The sequence below is a fragment of the Cibotium barometz genome, chromosome 25 (genome assembly GCF_041138505.1).
Source record: "Cibotium barometz isolate CiBa-2024 chromosome 25, ASM4113850v1, whole genome shotgun sequence".
Classification (NCBI taxonomy): Eukaryota; Viridiplantae; Streptophyta; class Polypodiopsida; order Cyatheales; family Cibotiaceae; genus Cibotium; species Cibotium barometz.
In genome coordinates, this window is record NC_141070.1 from 41,878,791 (window position 1) to 41,894,880 (window position 16,090).

At 45.7% G+C, this 16,090-nt stretch overlaps 1 protein-coding gene across 1 annotated transcript in view; it reads left to right on the forward strand.

Moving 5' to 3' along the window:
• LOC147624581 (phosphoesterase) overlaps positions 1 to 16,090 on the forward strand; it is a 69,767-nt gene that overhangs the window by 40,536 nt on the left and 13,141 nt on the right. Inside the window, exon 9 of the mRNA XM_086819600.1 lies at positions 8,958 to 9,074. Coding sequence (XP_086675726.1) covers positions 8,958 to 9,074 — 117 coding nt within the window. The remainder of the gene's footprint in view (positions 1 to 8,957; positions 9,075 to 16,090) is intronic.

Sequence of the window (16,090 nt, forward strand, 5' to 3'; positions counted from 1 at the left end):
AATAGTCACTTCTGGAACACGATACAAAGGCTTGTATAAGCTGGACAGCTATGAGAAGCGTACTTATGATGCAAATACAGAGGCTGCCCACACTCCTACTATGCATGATGCAGAGCTATGGCATGCTCGTTTTGGGCATGTAAATTTTTGGAGTTTGATGCTTTTGCAGAAGCATCATATGGTTGATAATATACCGCCTCTTGAGTCTCCACCAAGACATGTATGTGAGGGGTGTATTTTGGGAAAGATGCAACGAAAACCATTCCCCAAAGATGGAGGTGTTAGAGTTGAAAGTAAATTACAGCTCATACATAGTGATGTGTGTGGTCCAATGTGGACACCATCCAGAGGGGGGCATCTTTACTTCGTCACATTCATTGATGACTACTCTAGGTTTGCTTGGGTTTACCCTTTGAAAGCGAAAGCAGAGGTGTTTGCATGCTTTCGACACTTTGTAGCAATGGCTGAAAATATGTGTGGATTTAAAGTCCAAACACTCCGCTCAGATAGAGGTGGAGAATACATGTCAAATGCATTCAAGGATTATATGCTTCAAAAGGGCATCAAACACCAATGTACTGTGCCTTATATAGCAGAATGGTGTAGCTGAAAGGAAAAATATATCTCTCATAGAGATGGCAAGATGCATGGTGAAAGCACAAAAGTTGCCTCACAATTTTTGGATGGAAGCTATAATGTGCGCAACTCATGTGTTGAACGGTGTCCAACAAAAGCTTTGAAAACCATAACACCATTTGAGGCTTGGTATAGCCGAAAGCCAACAGTGGATTATATGCGGTGTTTGGCATATGCACATGTGCCGGAACAACTACGAACAAAGCCAGATGACAAAGCAATGAAATGCATTTTTGTGGGCTACAGCAATGAGAGCAAAGGATACTGTCTTTATAATCCAACTACACGAAGGATTTTTGTCAGTAGAGATGTGGTATTTGCTGAAAATTCAGAACAGCCCATGTACAGCTTGTATAAAAGTAATGATACAGGCATAGAGGACGTGTTTGATGGACTATTACCCATTGCAATTAGGGGGGATTCAGATCAGCCAGCCCCTACAAAAGGAAATCCTCATGTAGAAGCCATTCAGCCCCCTTCTATGGAAGAAGTGGAAGATCTTGTCAGGGAAGAGCAAACAGCCATAGACACAGCCAAGTCAGTGCCAAGATGGTTGCTGAAAACTTTGCAAGAAAGCAAACTTGCAGCTCCACTCATAGGTAGAACAAGGGCTAGTTCCAGCCATGCATTAAATATACATCATGGGGAGTCTGCATTAGCCATGGGTGGTCTCTTTGATTCAGAAGAGCCTTCTTCTTATGAAGAAGCACATGAGAATGAGCATTGGGTGCAAGCTATGCAAGCTGAAATCTCTTCTATCATCTTGTGGAATTGCCTAAAGGCAAGCATGTCATTGGAACAAAGTGGGTGTACAAAGTCAAAAGGAAGTCTGATGGTACTATTGACAGGTATAAACCAAGACTTGTGGCTAAAGGCTACTCCCAGAAAAAGGGAATAGATTATGAGGAGACTTTTGCTCTTACTTCGAGAATGACCACAATAAGATCAGTGATTGCATTGGCTGCACATAAAGGATGGAAAGTGCATCAATTGGACATCAAAACTGCATTCTTAAATGGGGATTTACAGGAGGAAGTATATGTAAATCAGCCCATTGGTTTTGTAGTTCCTGGTGAGGAACATTAAGTATGCAGATTACACAAAGCATTGTATGGGTTAAAGTAAGCTCCAAGAGCTTGGTATGATAAAATACATGCTCATCTAACTAGCCAAGGTTATGTGAATAGTCCAGCTGAAAGCACATTGTATGTGAAGAAAACCGGTGCTGATATTCTCATAGTCATCTTGTATATAGATGACATGCTCATTACAGGTACTAGCAAAGCAGAGATTTCAGATTTCAAAGCTGATTTGAAAGCTGAATTTGATGTGTCAGATTTGGGGCCTTTACACTACTATCTTGGCATACAGTTTATGCATACAGATGATGGCATTGTTATGCAGCAAACTAAGTACATAAAAAGTTTGCTAAAAAGGTTTCACTATGCATGATATTGGAGAGCCTTTTGAGGCCGGCATTTACAGCCAGGCAGTGGGATGTCTCATTTACTTGTGTAACACGAGGCCAGACATATCTTTTGGGGTGTCTTTGTTGAGCAAATTCATGCACAGCCCAGGCACAAAGCATTGGTAAGCAATCGAACGCATTTTTCGTTATCTTCAGGGTACCTTGGATCTTGGTTTGTTCTATCCCAGGAGGGGCAGCTTGCAGCTTTATGCATACAATGATTCAGATTGGGCTGGTGATTAGGATACGAGGCAATCCACCAGTGGGAATTGTTTTTTTCTTGGCATTTCATGCATATCTTGGTTGAGCAAAAAGCATGGCAGTTCATGCATATCTTGGTTGAGCAAAAAGCAACCCACTGTTGCCACATCTACTTGTGAGGCTGAGTACAGGGCAGTCTTCACAGCTACAGTAGATTGTGTATGGTTGAGGAGATTATTGGCTGATCTTCGTGAGTGTCAGCAGACACCCACCACCATTCTCACTGATAGCCAGAGTGCTATGGCCGTGCCACGAAATCCAGTATTTCATGCACATACCAAGCACATTGAGATTCATTATCACTATGTCAGAGAGAGAGGTTACATGCAGGGGAGATCAGTTTATCTTACTGCCCTACACAGGATAATGTTGCAGATCTATTCACAAAGGCTTTACCTCGAGAAAAGTTTGAAGCTTTCCGCAAAGCTTTGGTCTTACTCTCATACAAAGAGTGATCTGCTACCTTGTACAGGTTCACGCTTCCACTACAGGGGGGATTTGTAGGCATATGCTCACTTATGGTAGTGCTATGTGTGAACAGGGCTTAACCAAGGGCACTTTTTTCCATGTGGTTTTTCCCCTTGGATATCAAGGGTGAAAGGACACTCTACATATAATATTTTGTACTTCTATATTATATGGATGTGACACACATGCAAGGGTTGACTTGCATTTTGTGGCTACCACACTTTTGGCTCTCTCTCTCTCTCTCTCAGTTTCACAGAGAGGGTGCCTGGCTTTCGGACACCACGCCTATACCAGAGAGAGATGACAGAGATCAGAGCTCAGTTTCACAGAGAGGGTGCGGAGCGACTGGCTCGCTTCAGAGCACACCCAGGCATGTTCTTCAGGGAGCTGTGGACACCCCCTTCACTGATGTATACCATTCTATACCCCCAGTATGGTACAGGATGGAGCTAGCTAGGTTGCATATCATGATTGTATACTCCATGCATATAGCTTTGCATTTTTCTCCTAGTAGTAGAGCTCCATCCCCCGCACACCCAGATTCAGCTTTTTTTTGTTCAGTACTTTTTCATTTTGTTGGGATGACAGAGGATACCCCATACAGGTACTCCGATTTGTCTCATAGGCCGAGTTCGGTCTTTTGGAAGACGTTAATAAAATCTTTCTTTCTTTCTTCTCTCTCTCTCTCTCTCTCTCTCTCTCTCTCTCTCTCTCTCTCATTTTTGTGTGAACTTCTCCATCCTGCACCTAACCCTAATGTGCAGGTTTGTGTGTGAGTCCAACACCAACACCAGCCTCCTCCTCTCTTAGGTTTGAGAGGGGGCTGATTGGTTCTGGAGCCTCGCTTCGTTGGAAAGCACTTGAGAGAAGTATTTGAGAGCTCAGATCTGTGTTTCTTGTTGCTGTGGATATGGTTCCCCCCTGTACAAACAAGGATGACAAGTTGAAAGGACCCAACTATGCCCATTGGAAGCTTCAGATGTGGATCTGGTTCATCCACAAGGGTTTGTGGGATACTGTTTAGGATACTGAGAGGAAGCTCGAGCATCCTCAAAACTCTAGGAGGTGGACTTAGGATCAGGAGGATGAATTTGTTGCGGAATTACAAGACTGGGAGAATCGGGACTCGAAGGCACATTCTGTGCTTGTGCGGACCATCACAGAGGAGGTCTCACCGGCAGTGTAAACTCTCACCAGTGCTTATCAGGTATGGTCTAAATTGGAGGATCTCTTTGCTCGAGATTTGTCGATGAGGGCAGTTACCTTGCAAGGGCAGCTCTACTGTTTGTTTTTCCCTGGAGACAATTCCATGGAGTCATTTCCTCATGAAGGCCAAGGTTATCCATGACCAGTTTAGTGACTATGGGTGTTGCTTTGTCCTGAGCTCAGCTAGCTCCACTTATCCTCACTAAGCTTTCTCCGCACTATGATGTGATTTCTCGATCTTTGCGGTGCCAGGTCAGATCCACTTTGTTGGATTTTGATGATCTTAGCTTCCTACTTTTGGAGGAGTCCGTTCTCATTTCACAGGGTAAGTTGAAGGTGTCAATCAACAGTTCTGACCAGGCACTTTTCTCAGTTCAGAAGAGAGGTGGAGTTGTTGCTTCTCTTGTGGGAAAAGAGGACATTTGTCCAAGGATTGTTTGTCCAAGAAAAAGGACAAGACCAAGGGCAAGGCTTCATCTCAGAGAAAGGGCAAAGACACGACACACGACAGTGATATAGATTCTAGTACCACTTCTAGGGCTCGTAGGGCATTTCCGTCTTAGGAGAATCTAGATGGTGTGCTTCTCTAGTACACATGCAGCTCTCCCCCATGTGCTTCTTCTGACTCTTGCACACTATGAGCTGCAGAGGGGGTGTTAGAATTTATGCATCTCAGTGTTTTGGGACTGTACCTATTATTGGGTATTTTATGCATTTTCTCCTATTTATTTGTCTTGTGAGCAGTCGGCCAGCTCACTCATGCACTATATAAGGAGTTCCCCCATTATTCACTATTTCATCCTCTTCCCTTGCACAAGTTTTATATCTCTTGTTGGCCTATTACCATTGTAAAGCTTCAAGTTAATATAAAAGGTGATCTTGTCCACACATATCTATCCCATGCCTTCGGGGCGACTCCATCATTCAGCAAGTGGAGTACTTAGGCCTCTCAGACCAGTGTTTCATTTGTAGGAAGATGGGCCACCTCGCTAGAGCTTGCCCTTGGCGCTAGTCCAGGAGACAGCCTCTGGTCTCCTCCAGGTCCCCGCTCACATCCTCACTTGGGGGTAGAGAGAGAGATAAGCTCTTAGGTAGCAAAGTGACAGGATCCGACTCTGGACGATCCTACTGTTGGAGAGTGGTAGACGTTTGGCTTGCGCCTGGATCGTTAGTTGACTACCAGAGCTGAGCACTGCCGTGCGCGCTAGGCTAGCAAAGTACAAGAGTATTCGGTTTTGTTAGAGAACCGTTTGGAGTATTTATCATAGCACCCACTCGTCGGCGATGGGTCCCTCTAAACATGGAGAGGGTCCCTCCGGTTTGGCAGCCGCTTCCATGCCGAGACTCCTCCTCCGGCTCTCAGTTTCCAGTGGGGCTAGTTGGCTCCACTGAACCCCCGATGGATCACTCCCCACTATGCCACCATTGTCAGATAAGTCAACCTTGAGCTAGTGCAATGTTTTTTGTTGACACGGTCTACCACTTCTCGCACATGCTCTTATGTACAACTTGGAAAGCCTTTATAACATACTTTGTGGCATAGAAAGAAGAGCATTCCCAATCTTTAATTTCTTGTCCTTTATTATAGACTTCTCTAATGGCATTCCAATTTGCTTGGACTTCATTTGCCATGAAACCAGAAAAGTCTGCCATTTCAAATCCGTGTCACCATAACATTATTTATGTACTTCCAAAATAATACTTGGGAAGTCTTGTCCTCTTCTTTCATCTCGCAAGTTGCAATAGTTAGAAGCTCTTGTAGGACGCAAATAAAAGTCAATGTGCTAAAAGAGGTGATAAGAAAGGAAGACTTTTTTTTGAAAGCAATTATTACTAGCACTACCGTGGATCGTAACGTGACGAGCCATCGTTACACAATCCATGATGCGTCTAGTAGATATTTCTAGGATAGTCTACTTGATGGTGCCATTCTCAAGGCTTCTTATCATCTTGAAGGGGAGAATAGCACCACTACCATTCTCCTTGACATTGGGTGTTGGGTATGTTGGAAAAGCATTTGCTCAACTACCTTTGCTCAAGAGTGAGGCTAAACTTGTGCTTTTTTTGAGAGGCATCCTTGGGCTGCATATTTTCAGCCTTCCCCCCACTCTTTACATCTTTCACAAAAGGTTTAGCATGCTGTCCGCTCTTTTGCTGGTTATGACCAGCCCTCTCTTTGCCCTTGAATGCATGGTCTCCTTTACTAGAATGCTGCAATTTATGCTCCAATTGCTCAGTGGCAAGAGCGGCTGCTATATAGTCCCGCAAGGTAGCATTGTGGTGAGTATTAAAACCGGACGTGTAGACCGGTTGAAGTCCGGACTTGAACTTCCTTTTCTTCTCGGGCTCACCCACAAGTAAGAATGGCGAGGCCTCCAAGTAGATCTTCCAAAATTTGTTTACATATGTTTGCACGGATTCATTGTCCTTCTGCTCAATGTTATTCCACTTGCTCATGATCTTATCCATGGCATTAGGAGGCAAGAATTGCGCATAAAATCTATCTTTAAAGTCCTCCCATATTTGAACAGGGTTGCTAGAGAGCTTTTCTGTGATCCACCAATGGGTAGCCGAGCCCTTTAGAAACATGCTTACATGGTGAATCTTGGATTTCTTAGAGAATTCCTCATCACTGAATGTCAAGCTGGGCTATAAAAGCCATTGCCTTGCTTGCATCATAATCACCATGATAGGCTTCAAACTCTACTGATTTGTCACTTGCTTTAAATTCTTTAAGCCTCTTGGCATGGTGACCCTCATCTCCTAGCTTTCTCTTCCCCTTTTATCCAATGGGGCAGTAGTAGGTGCATCCATCAGAGAAACATGCGGCACGGAGGCATGTCCTCTATGCAATGGTGAGCTGTGCAAAGGTGGCTTGTAGTCACATAAGGATCCTTGCATGAGACTCTTTCACCATGGGTATACTCGGTGGCATGAGTGGCATGTGATACATAATCAACTTTGGTTGTCCCAACATTATGCACAACTTCTAGCCCATGTGACGGGGCTCATCTCTAGCCAATTCCATAGCCAAAGGGTGGTGGCTAACATGCCTATCACTTTCCCCATGGGGAGCATGCATCACATGTACATTAACATCCTCTTTGCACTCTCTTTGCCATATACATCCTTTTCTTTTCTCGACCCATGCGGGGTGGAGGCTTCCTTGGAAGTCACGGAAGTCAAATAACACTCGACAAGCTTTGTTTTACCTAAACTTGTGTTTTTGCCCAAAATGGGCTTGTACAACATTAATAGAAAACGCTTGCTTAAAAATACTTTAATTTTAATGTCCAAGGCTCCTACACATATTAATATGGTGGGTGGCCTTTAGACTAAAGTGCCAGCCTACCTCATTAATATGTATACTCAAACCTTATAAAAGTGTACACACATCTATACCATTTGAACAACATTAGATTTACAAAAGATGTGCTTGCAAAACCAAGCCAAAAAACTTGTAAACATATGGATTTACACCACAGCCCTGTAGGCGCTTAGTTCTGGGCGTCCCGGCTCTTTGGTGGGCACATAAAGACACAATATACAGGCAGGGTCCAAACGACATACACTAAACCATATGCACACTCACACATCAAAACATGCATATGCTGGACAATCTCTGGCTTGGGATGTAGGTACCATCATATAGCCCAAAATAATCCAAGACTGAGTCCCAAGTTTAAAACCATATTATAACCTAGTAGAACCATGAGTCCCATGGTGCGCTGACCATCATATAACTCATAAAACAAGCCTATGGGTCCCATGGTACAAAACCATCATATAACCCATACACATCCCATGGGTACCATGGTACAAAACCATCATATAACCCATGCAAAAATAATGGAAATCGTCAGCATGGTTATGGGAAATGGGCAGAAACAGGTACTCAAGTGGACTGAAATGCCTCTTCAGGTAGAAAAGGGGCTGAAACGGCTGGCCAAAACGTTCAGCCATGAGGGAACGTTATAACTACGGTTTTCCACTACTACGACGTGTGTTTTAGAGGTACCCCCCCCCCCCCCCAACAACTCGCGATCAACATGAATGTGTAAGAAAATGCCCATTTCATCAACTGATATGCATTTTATTCCTCTTCTATTCTCATAAACCTTAAAAGTCATGTCATAATGTGATCACGTGTGTACAAACAACCATGAACTTTCTCCCGCAACCCTCCTTGCTGATGTGGTCTTTCCATTTCTGTTTCCACCCTCCTAGAAGTTTCCATTTCCGTATGCGTATTTGTGTCCGTTTTCCAGTTTCCTGTGCAACTATGATTGTCAGGATAGTGACACCTATATAAAGCCAGGTCAAGGGTCTTCATAGGCATCTCATTTTCGCACACATAGGTGTTGACACCACTGGCTATTAGGCAATTCTCAATCCCCAAACCCAAGCATCTGGAGATTATCACAGAAGCTGTGAATCGGCAAGTCATTTTGTATGCATCATTACATAGGTATGCATAAGCAGGGTGTAAGTCAAGATCCAAGTTCATCATTGTAAATTTTCTTATTTTGCAATATACAATAGATTTTCTCTCTCTCTCTCTCTCTCTCTCTCTCTCCTTCTCTATTGTGTCTTGCTCAGTTTTGATTAGCATTAATCTCTCTGGTGCTTAATGCTAATCACATGTTTAAGTCTTTCCATCGTGTCATATAGAGAGTGTATGGGTAATTTTCTTCGATGTTCTGTGAGCTGTTTTATTTAACATAGGATGTGAACATGCCTTACCTTGCCTTGACCGTGAAGATTATTAGGAAATGTTTGTCTATAGTGTAGTACTTGAATGAATGAAGAGGTCTTGTGTTGTGCTTCTTTGTTTGGATTTTTAATTCAATTTGCAAGTATTTCTAACTCAATCTGCAAATTATCAATCTAAATTGGACTCTGTTTACTTTGCAAGCAGGTAATCTTTACCAATGAATCCAACATTGATCGCTGGAAAAACAGCCGACAAAAAGCCGTGGATTCAAAGATTGGAAGATTGAAAGGGTTTATGAAGCTTGTAAATGTTCCTATGCAGGTGGGTGTTAATGTTGATTTTGACTTTGACATACTAGATATGAGAAACACAAATATACTTAATAAGCTTGCAGAACAAATATTTGTCAATTAGACAATCAAGAGAAGTTATCAAGAGGGCTATGCTTGTAATGAAGAGGCGTACCCTTAATTATTAGGTCCATGCTTTTGTGAGTAGGTGTCTCGTCTTTGAGGTTTCTGCATGAGCCCACTTCTAACCTCTTCCAATGACAATGAGAGGTTTTAACACATATTGTGAGTAGATGTCTGGTCTTTGAGGTTGTGGTTGTGAGCCTTTTGATAACATTTCTTTTTTACCAAGAAAAGATCCTTCATTAGTCATAGGAGAAACCTACTGTGTACATCCCTCCTAAGAGGTAAAATGAAGAGAAAAAAAGAGGGGGAGCTCCCTCTCTGGCTGACTGCTTTCGCAGGGAGACATCACAGGGATGCATTACTGAGAGAGCATACCAAGAGGCAAACCGGACATGATATTTCCGAGAGGGTCATTACCGATTTCTAGAGTTGTCATGCATCCAATCAGAGCCCACCGCCCATACTAGCGGTTTGGCCCTCTGCCCTAGAGGGGTCCTCAATGATAGAGCTCAATCTATTTTGCGGGCTAGATGTCCCTGACCCAAAGCATCATGACTCTCCATCGGGACATATGCAGATCCTGGAGGTTCTTCGATGCCATGACATGCTTCCATCACAGAGGCCAGATATTCTCTCGGCCATCAGATCCATATTGGCTGAGGAGGGCATCATTACTAGTTCATCATTGCTAGTGGGATAGGGTTTCGTAAAAGGCATTTGAAGTCTTTATGAAGTTTTCAATTATAATTAACACTATCTAAGTGTATATATATATGTATACACTAGTGATAGTCGTTTTTCCTTTTCTCTCAGTTTCTGTTTCCATGGCTGAGTATATCCATGGTATCACTGTATTACTTATGATATCATAGACCCTTGGAGTCTTTTGTAGTTGTTAACATTACTTACTTACTTTTGATAGCGAGGAAGGGGCCCGAACTCCAAATGTGTAGTAGGAAGGCGGTGGGGTAGTGCTGCATCCACTCCGAGTCGCTCCCAACGTTCTCGCAAAGTGTGGATGATGCCCAACCAAATAGAACAGATCAGCTCCGCCCAGACCACGGGGTTGGGGGGGGGGGTGGGGTTAGGCGCCATCAATGGACTCTTTGCATCTCACCCGCGGGATATGTCAAGCAGTGATTTTGCTGATGATCTCCCATCTCTGACAAACTCTAGTCTCCGGAACTATTGGTGGGTAACCTGGATCGCTGAGGCTGGGATGGCCAAAATCTGGAAGTGGGTGAGCTGAAGGGCAAGGCTGGGATGGCCAAAATCTGGAAGTGGGTGAGCTGAAGGGCAAGGCCAGTGCCGTCCTCCTCGTAATGTAGAGCTGTGCCCTCCTTTGTAACCTAAGCAAATCCACCCCATGTGATGAACGAAGGGTGCTCGGCTCGTATGTGAAAGCTTGAGGATCCTCCACCAAACCTGCAAGGCCAATGGGCAATCCCAAAGGCAATGTCGCTAAGTCTCCTTGTAGGCATTGCAGTGGCCCCACAGGGAGGGTCAGCCTGCGATGATCCAGGTACCAACTATGAGGTTGTGGTGTACTAAAAGCCAAAGGGAGAGAGTGGCCTGCTAGGCCAATGGGCAATTCCAAAGGCAATGTCGCTAAGTTTCCTTGTGGGCATTGCAGTGGCTGCACAGGGAGGGTCAGCCTGCGATGATCCAGGTACCAACTGTGCGGTTGCGGTTTACTAAAAGCCAAATGAAGAGAGTGACCTTCTGAGGGCAAAAGCTGTCCCAAAGCATGTGCCATTAGTTTGCAAGGAATTCATGAAGTATGCCTTAGGCTTGCTAGTGTGTTGTAGCTGTTGGGGTGCCATGTAGTGTCTGTAAGAGAATGCACCGGCCCAAGAAAACCGAATACTGGAAGAAGGGGATGCTTAGAGCCTCTCGGTGGCAGGTCGGGTCTCCTGCCAGAGCTACTCACCAGGATCTCACTGGAGGGGATCAAGGGGCGGCTCTCCCAAAGCATAAGTCTCCAGGTCGGGTCATCAGTTATCGTCATAGGGGAAGGGTCGATGTGCCACTGATGGTCATGGGAAGCCCACAACTCTCACCTGTTTGGGGAGTGAAGGGTAATCTTCCTCTTTGAGTTTTGCTTTTGTAAGAAGTCCTTGATCGCCTACCACAAAGGCAAGGGGTGGGGTATCTTCCTAGATACCGATTGCCAAAGCAACATCATGTCATGAGAAGGAAGTAACCCAAATAAAATTGGGAGATGGATCCATGGGGGTGTGCTGCACTGGGGGGGATGGCAGGCTTGGGTGGGTCCCTCCTCCGAGGCAGGCAAACCTTTTTTTGTTGTGTTGGGGAGGGATGGTGTGGAGCAGGGAGTCCACATTTTGAGTAGGGCCGGAACTGATGCGGCCCTAGGTGAGGTGGGGCCTAGCATCAAGAGGGTGGGTTGAGGGGAGCTGAGTGAGTGTGTTCCACATAAGAGGCTGCCAAAGGCACTCCTCGTCACACTTAGGAGGGGATTGGAAGAGGGAAGGGCAAAGGGCCTCCCAAGCACAAAAGAGGCTGGCCACAAACTTATCTTCAAAAGAGGTATTAAGCCTGTGGATAAGAGCTGTTGACAATATCCACTTGATGTTGGGAGGGGGGTGCGAGCCAAGATGCGGGTAGGAAGAAAATCCGTGCGAGCCATGATGCGGGCAAGAAGAAAATACTTCCATGGTTCTCCTCTTGGCGGGAGACTTCGGACAATCAACTTGCCTAGAAGGGATTTGCTTTGTGAAGCAAGATCAATGATGCCTAACCCTCCTTTGTGGGGGGTTGGACAGTCACACCAAGCCACCTCAGCAGCACGCCATGGCCGTGGGGCCACAAGAAGTTAAGGATAAGCCTGTGAACCTAGCCAATGCATGAGCGGGAGGAGTCACACCAAGCCACCTCAGCAGCATGCCATGGCCGTGGGACCACAAGAAGTTAAGGATAAGCCTTTGAACCTAGCCAATGCATGAGCGGGAGGAGGCCCAACGCGAAGCAGTGTACCACATGGTAGCCGACAAAACCTGGTTGGCGACACCACCCGGCTAGCAAGAATAAAATGAGTTGAGCTCTAGTTTAGGAGCTTCCTCCAGATGCTCAGGAGAAGGGGGGCTATTCGCTGCTTGGGGGTGATGTTGATGCACACCTAGCATCAAAGGTGGCATGCCAAAGTGCCTGTGGGCATCAACTGGGGTCCCATCCAGAAACCGCACGACTTGTGCCTGCTGATACGAGCATCAGAAGCAAGGAAAAAGAGCTCAGTAGCCTCTGCAAAATGTTGAAGATTCCCATCAGAGCCGGATAGGTAAGTGGCAGCATCGTCTGTGCAAACTCGGCATCCAGAAGCTCCTCCAAAGAGTGGATGTGGAGGTTGAGACGATGGAGGCCCTTGTCTTGTGCGCGTAGGAGGCTGCTCATGGCCTTTGTGACAGAGAGGAAGGGTGCCAAGGGACAACCGAGTGAGATTGAAAAATGCTCCCTGCCGACGCTAAGCGCTTTGAATGAGAACTTGGCTATGGGCTGATGAGTAGAGGGCGGAGACTCCCTGGATCCAAGAGGTTGAGAAATCGATCCGAAGCATGGTGCCCTCCAGAAAACTGCAGTCAGCACGGTCATAAGCCTTCTCAAAATGGAGGAGGAGAACCACCATATACATTTGCCTCAGTTTAGCCAAAGCAGTTGCCTCCCAAAATGTGAAGATGTTATCCAAGGTACTCCTACCCAGATGAAGCTTGTCTGGGTGGGTCATGAATATATCAAGGAGGGGTGGTTGAAGGTGGAGGCTGATCATTTTGGTGAGGATTTTGTAGGCTGTGCTGACGAGGTGATGGGGCGCTTGTGTCACACCTCAACAAGCTTATCTCCCCCCTCCTTGGGGATCAAGTGAATAAGGTCCTCTGCCAAACACTCCAGGAGGGGCCTTCTGCATGAGTCATGACCTCATTGAAATCGTAGGCTAGCTTTCAAGAGATCTCAATGCTGCTGAAAGAAATAACCGGAAGCCCATCCTCTCGTGGGCTCTTTTCCGGTGTGGAAAAGCTTGAAGAGCTCGTTGACTGAGAAGGGGGGATCCAATGAACGCTCGAGGTTCTGCTGTGAGACAACTGTGGGTATGTTACACAGTTGTATAAATCTGGCCCCCATGGCTCCATTTTTGGCAAACCTCCGAGCCCCAGCTACTCCAGATGTGTCACTACTGTGCCACCCAATAACGTGCCTGCTTGTGGGCTGGGGGGGGGGGTGGGGTCTGCCGACAGCATATGGGAGTAGAAATATGTGGCGATGGCTCGAAGAGACCACCTCGCCGTTGGGATCACATGGGCACCACACTCCATCCCCGTGGTGGTGAGGACCTGCTGGACCTCTTCAGTAAAGAAGTCTCCTATCAACTTGTCTCCTGTCTGGGTCCAACAGGAAGCTCGAGCATGGTGGTGGTACTCTACTCTCTTCTCCTTATTGGCTGCCATGAGCGACCTCCATTTGTGCTCGCACCAATGGGCTTGTTTGGGGTTTGCTCCCGTAGCCGCTAGTCCCTCTTGTAGTGTCGATTGGAGAAGAGTGCTGATCCTAAGGAGGGCTCTATCCAGTGTGGAGGTGGCAATATTTGTGCGGAAAGAAAAGGCTGCCCAGATCTCCTCAATGTGGGCGTAGACCTTTGGGTTTCCAATGAGAGCATCTGGGATCCTGGTTGTCTCTTGGGAATCTTGTTGTCATGGATCTCCCATGTGAAGCACTAGCGGCGCATGGTCCGAGAAATCGGTGCTGGTAAAGATGCTCAGCGTGCTGCCCCTATCACACGCCCACTCATCAACATAGTTTAATTCACCTAGTTAGGTGTGAGCATTGTCTTGTAAATCAACAAGACTTAAAACACTTATGAAATGGAAACATCACAAGACAAAGACAATGCTGAAAATGAAAAATTGCAAAGTGACACCACAGTGGGGCCAGAACTGGGACGACCTCCCCCTCAATACCAAGTATATTATTGGAGTATTTTGTTTTGTACAATGTTCCACGAGCTTGCCGACCTCCCCCTCAATACCAAGTATATTATTGGAGTATTTTGTTTTTTACAATGTTCCACAAGCTCTTAAGTGAGATTTGTTATAAACAAGAAATATGAAAGCATGTACCAAACAATATATTCAGTGATGATTCCGTTGATGTAGAACCTTTCCACCAACTCCCCACCTCTCACTAAAGTGAAGCAATCTCAAAACTCATGTTCCGGGTCCACACGTGTCACTGGTGTGCCCATACTGGTGCTCGGATTGTAGCCTTACAGTGATGGGAATGCTGAAAATGAAAAACTGGCAAAAGAGGTCACTCCAGGGCACGAAACCAAGAAATAGTGGAGTCGTAGATGAAATCCTGTCGCGTAAACATCAATGGACTGGTCATGGACACCTCCCCCCATAGGCACAAACAGGCATGTGGTGGACGCTAGGAAGCATGCCTGAATCCCGCGTGGTCTGTCGGTAGCAGCGGGGTAAAGGGTTCCTAGGTGGTTGTCGGGAGGAGGAAGGCTCCCCAAGTGGCGGAGTAATAGTTGACTGATTGGGTTTATGTGGCAAAGTCGGAGATTCTTGTTCGGGTGATATGGGCAGCGGAAGACGAAGTAAGTCCCGCTTATCAAAGACAATGTCTCGAGGACGAACGAAGAGTTTGTTCAATCTTGGATCAAAAACTTTGTAAGCCTTTGATTTAGAAGAGTAGCCCACAAAAATGAGCAACTCACTCCTTGGCTCAAGCTTTTCCCTAGTGTCATTTGGAGGTGATATGGGCATCGGAAGGCGAAGTAAGTCTTGCTTATCAAAGACAATGTCTCGATGAACGAAGACTTTGTTCGATCTTGGATCAAAAACTTTGTAAGCCTTTGATTCAGAAGAGTAGCCGACAAAAATGAGTAACTCACTCCTTGGCTCAAACTTGTCCCTTGTGTCATTCGGAGTGTGTATAAGCACGACACCCAAAGACACGGAGATAGGAAAGAGTTGGTTTTTTGTCATAAAATGCCTCAAACGGAGTCTTGTGAGAGAGACGACGACGGTAGGGCACCGGTGCAGAAGGTACACTACAGTGTTGACCGATTCTGACTAAAGGCATTTTGGCAATTCAGTTGCAAATAGCATGGAGCGTGCCATATTCATAACGGTACAGTTCTTGTGCTTGACCACTTCATTTGAAGGAGAGTTGGTGGAGGTGAGTTGCCCTACTCTTGCAAGAACTCGGCAAATTGATGGAGAAGATAAACTCACCACCATTGTCACTGTGAGAAATCCCAATCAAGACGCCCATTTGGTTAGTGACTAACCGAACCCACGTGGTAAAGTATTGGAAGGCATCTGATTTATGCTTTAGGAAATACACCCACATGTACGTCGCATAATCATCTACAATCAACATGTAGTAGAGTGACCCGTTCAACGAGGGGGTTGGGCAGTGCCCACTCAAGTCAAAGTGAACCAACTTGAGGATACTCTGAGCACGATGAGTAGCATGATGTGGAAACGGTGTACGATGCGGCTTACCCATTTGACATGGCTTGCAGACATCCTTGGTTAGTTTGAGGTGGGGTATGCCTTTAACCAACTGGTCTCTAGACAACTCATAGAGTGTGTCATAGGGTAGGTGACCATAATAATAGTTCTTCATGTAGACGCCAAAGCTCTAAACCTCTGCTGGTAACTGTGTATTGTCTCTTTCCTCTCTTGCAAGTGGAAGTTTCTCTCTCACAGTAGGCGGCTGTGCCCTTTTTGGGTGGAACTTATCGTGGTGAGTCTTCACGAGGCTACTCTTTCTTCAACAAGGGTGGTTTCATCCTCAGCAAACCACAAGTATTGGTTTTCTATCAACCATCTACAGGTAAGTGATTTTCAGATTTGAGTGCTTCGAGCTTCTACATTGAAATTCGAGCCTACTTGT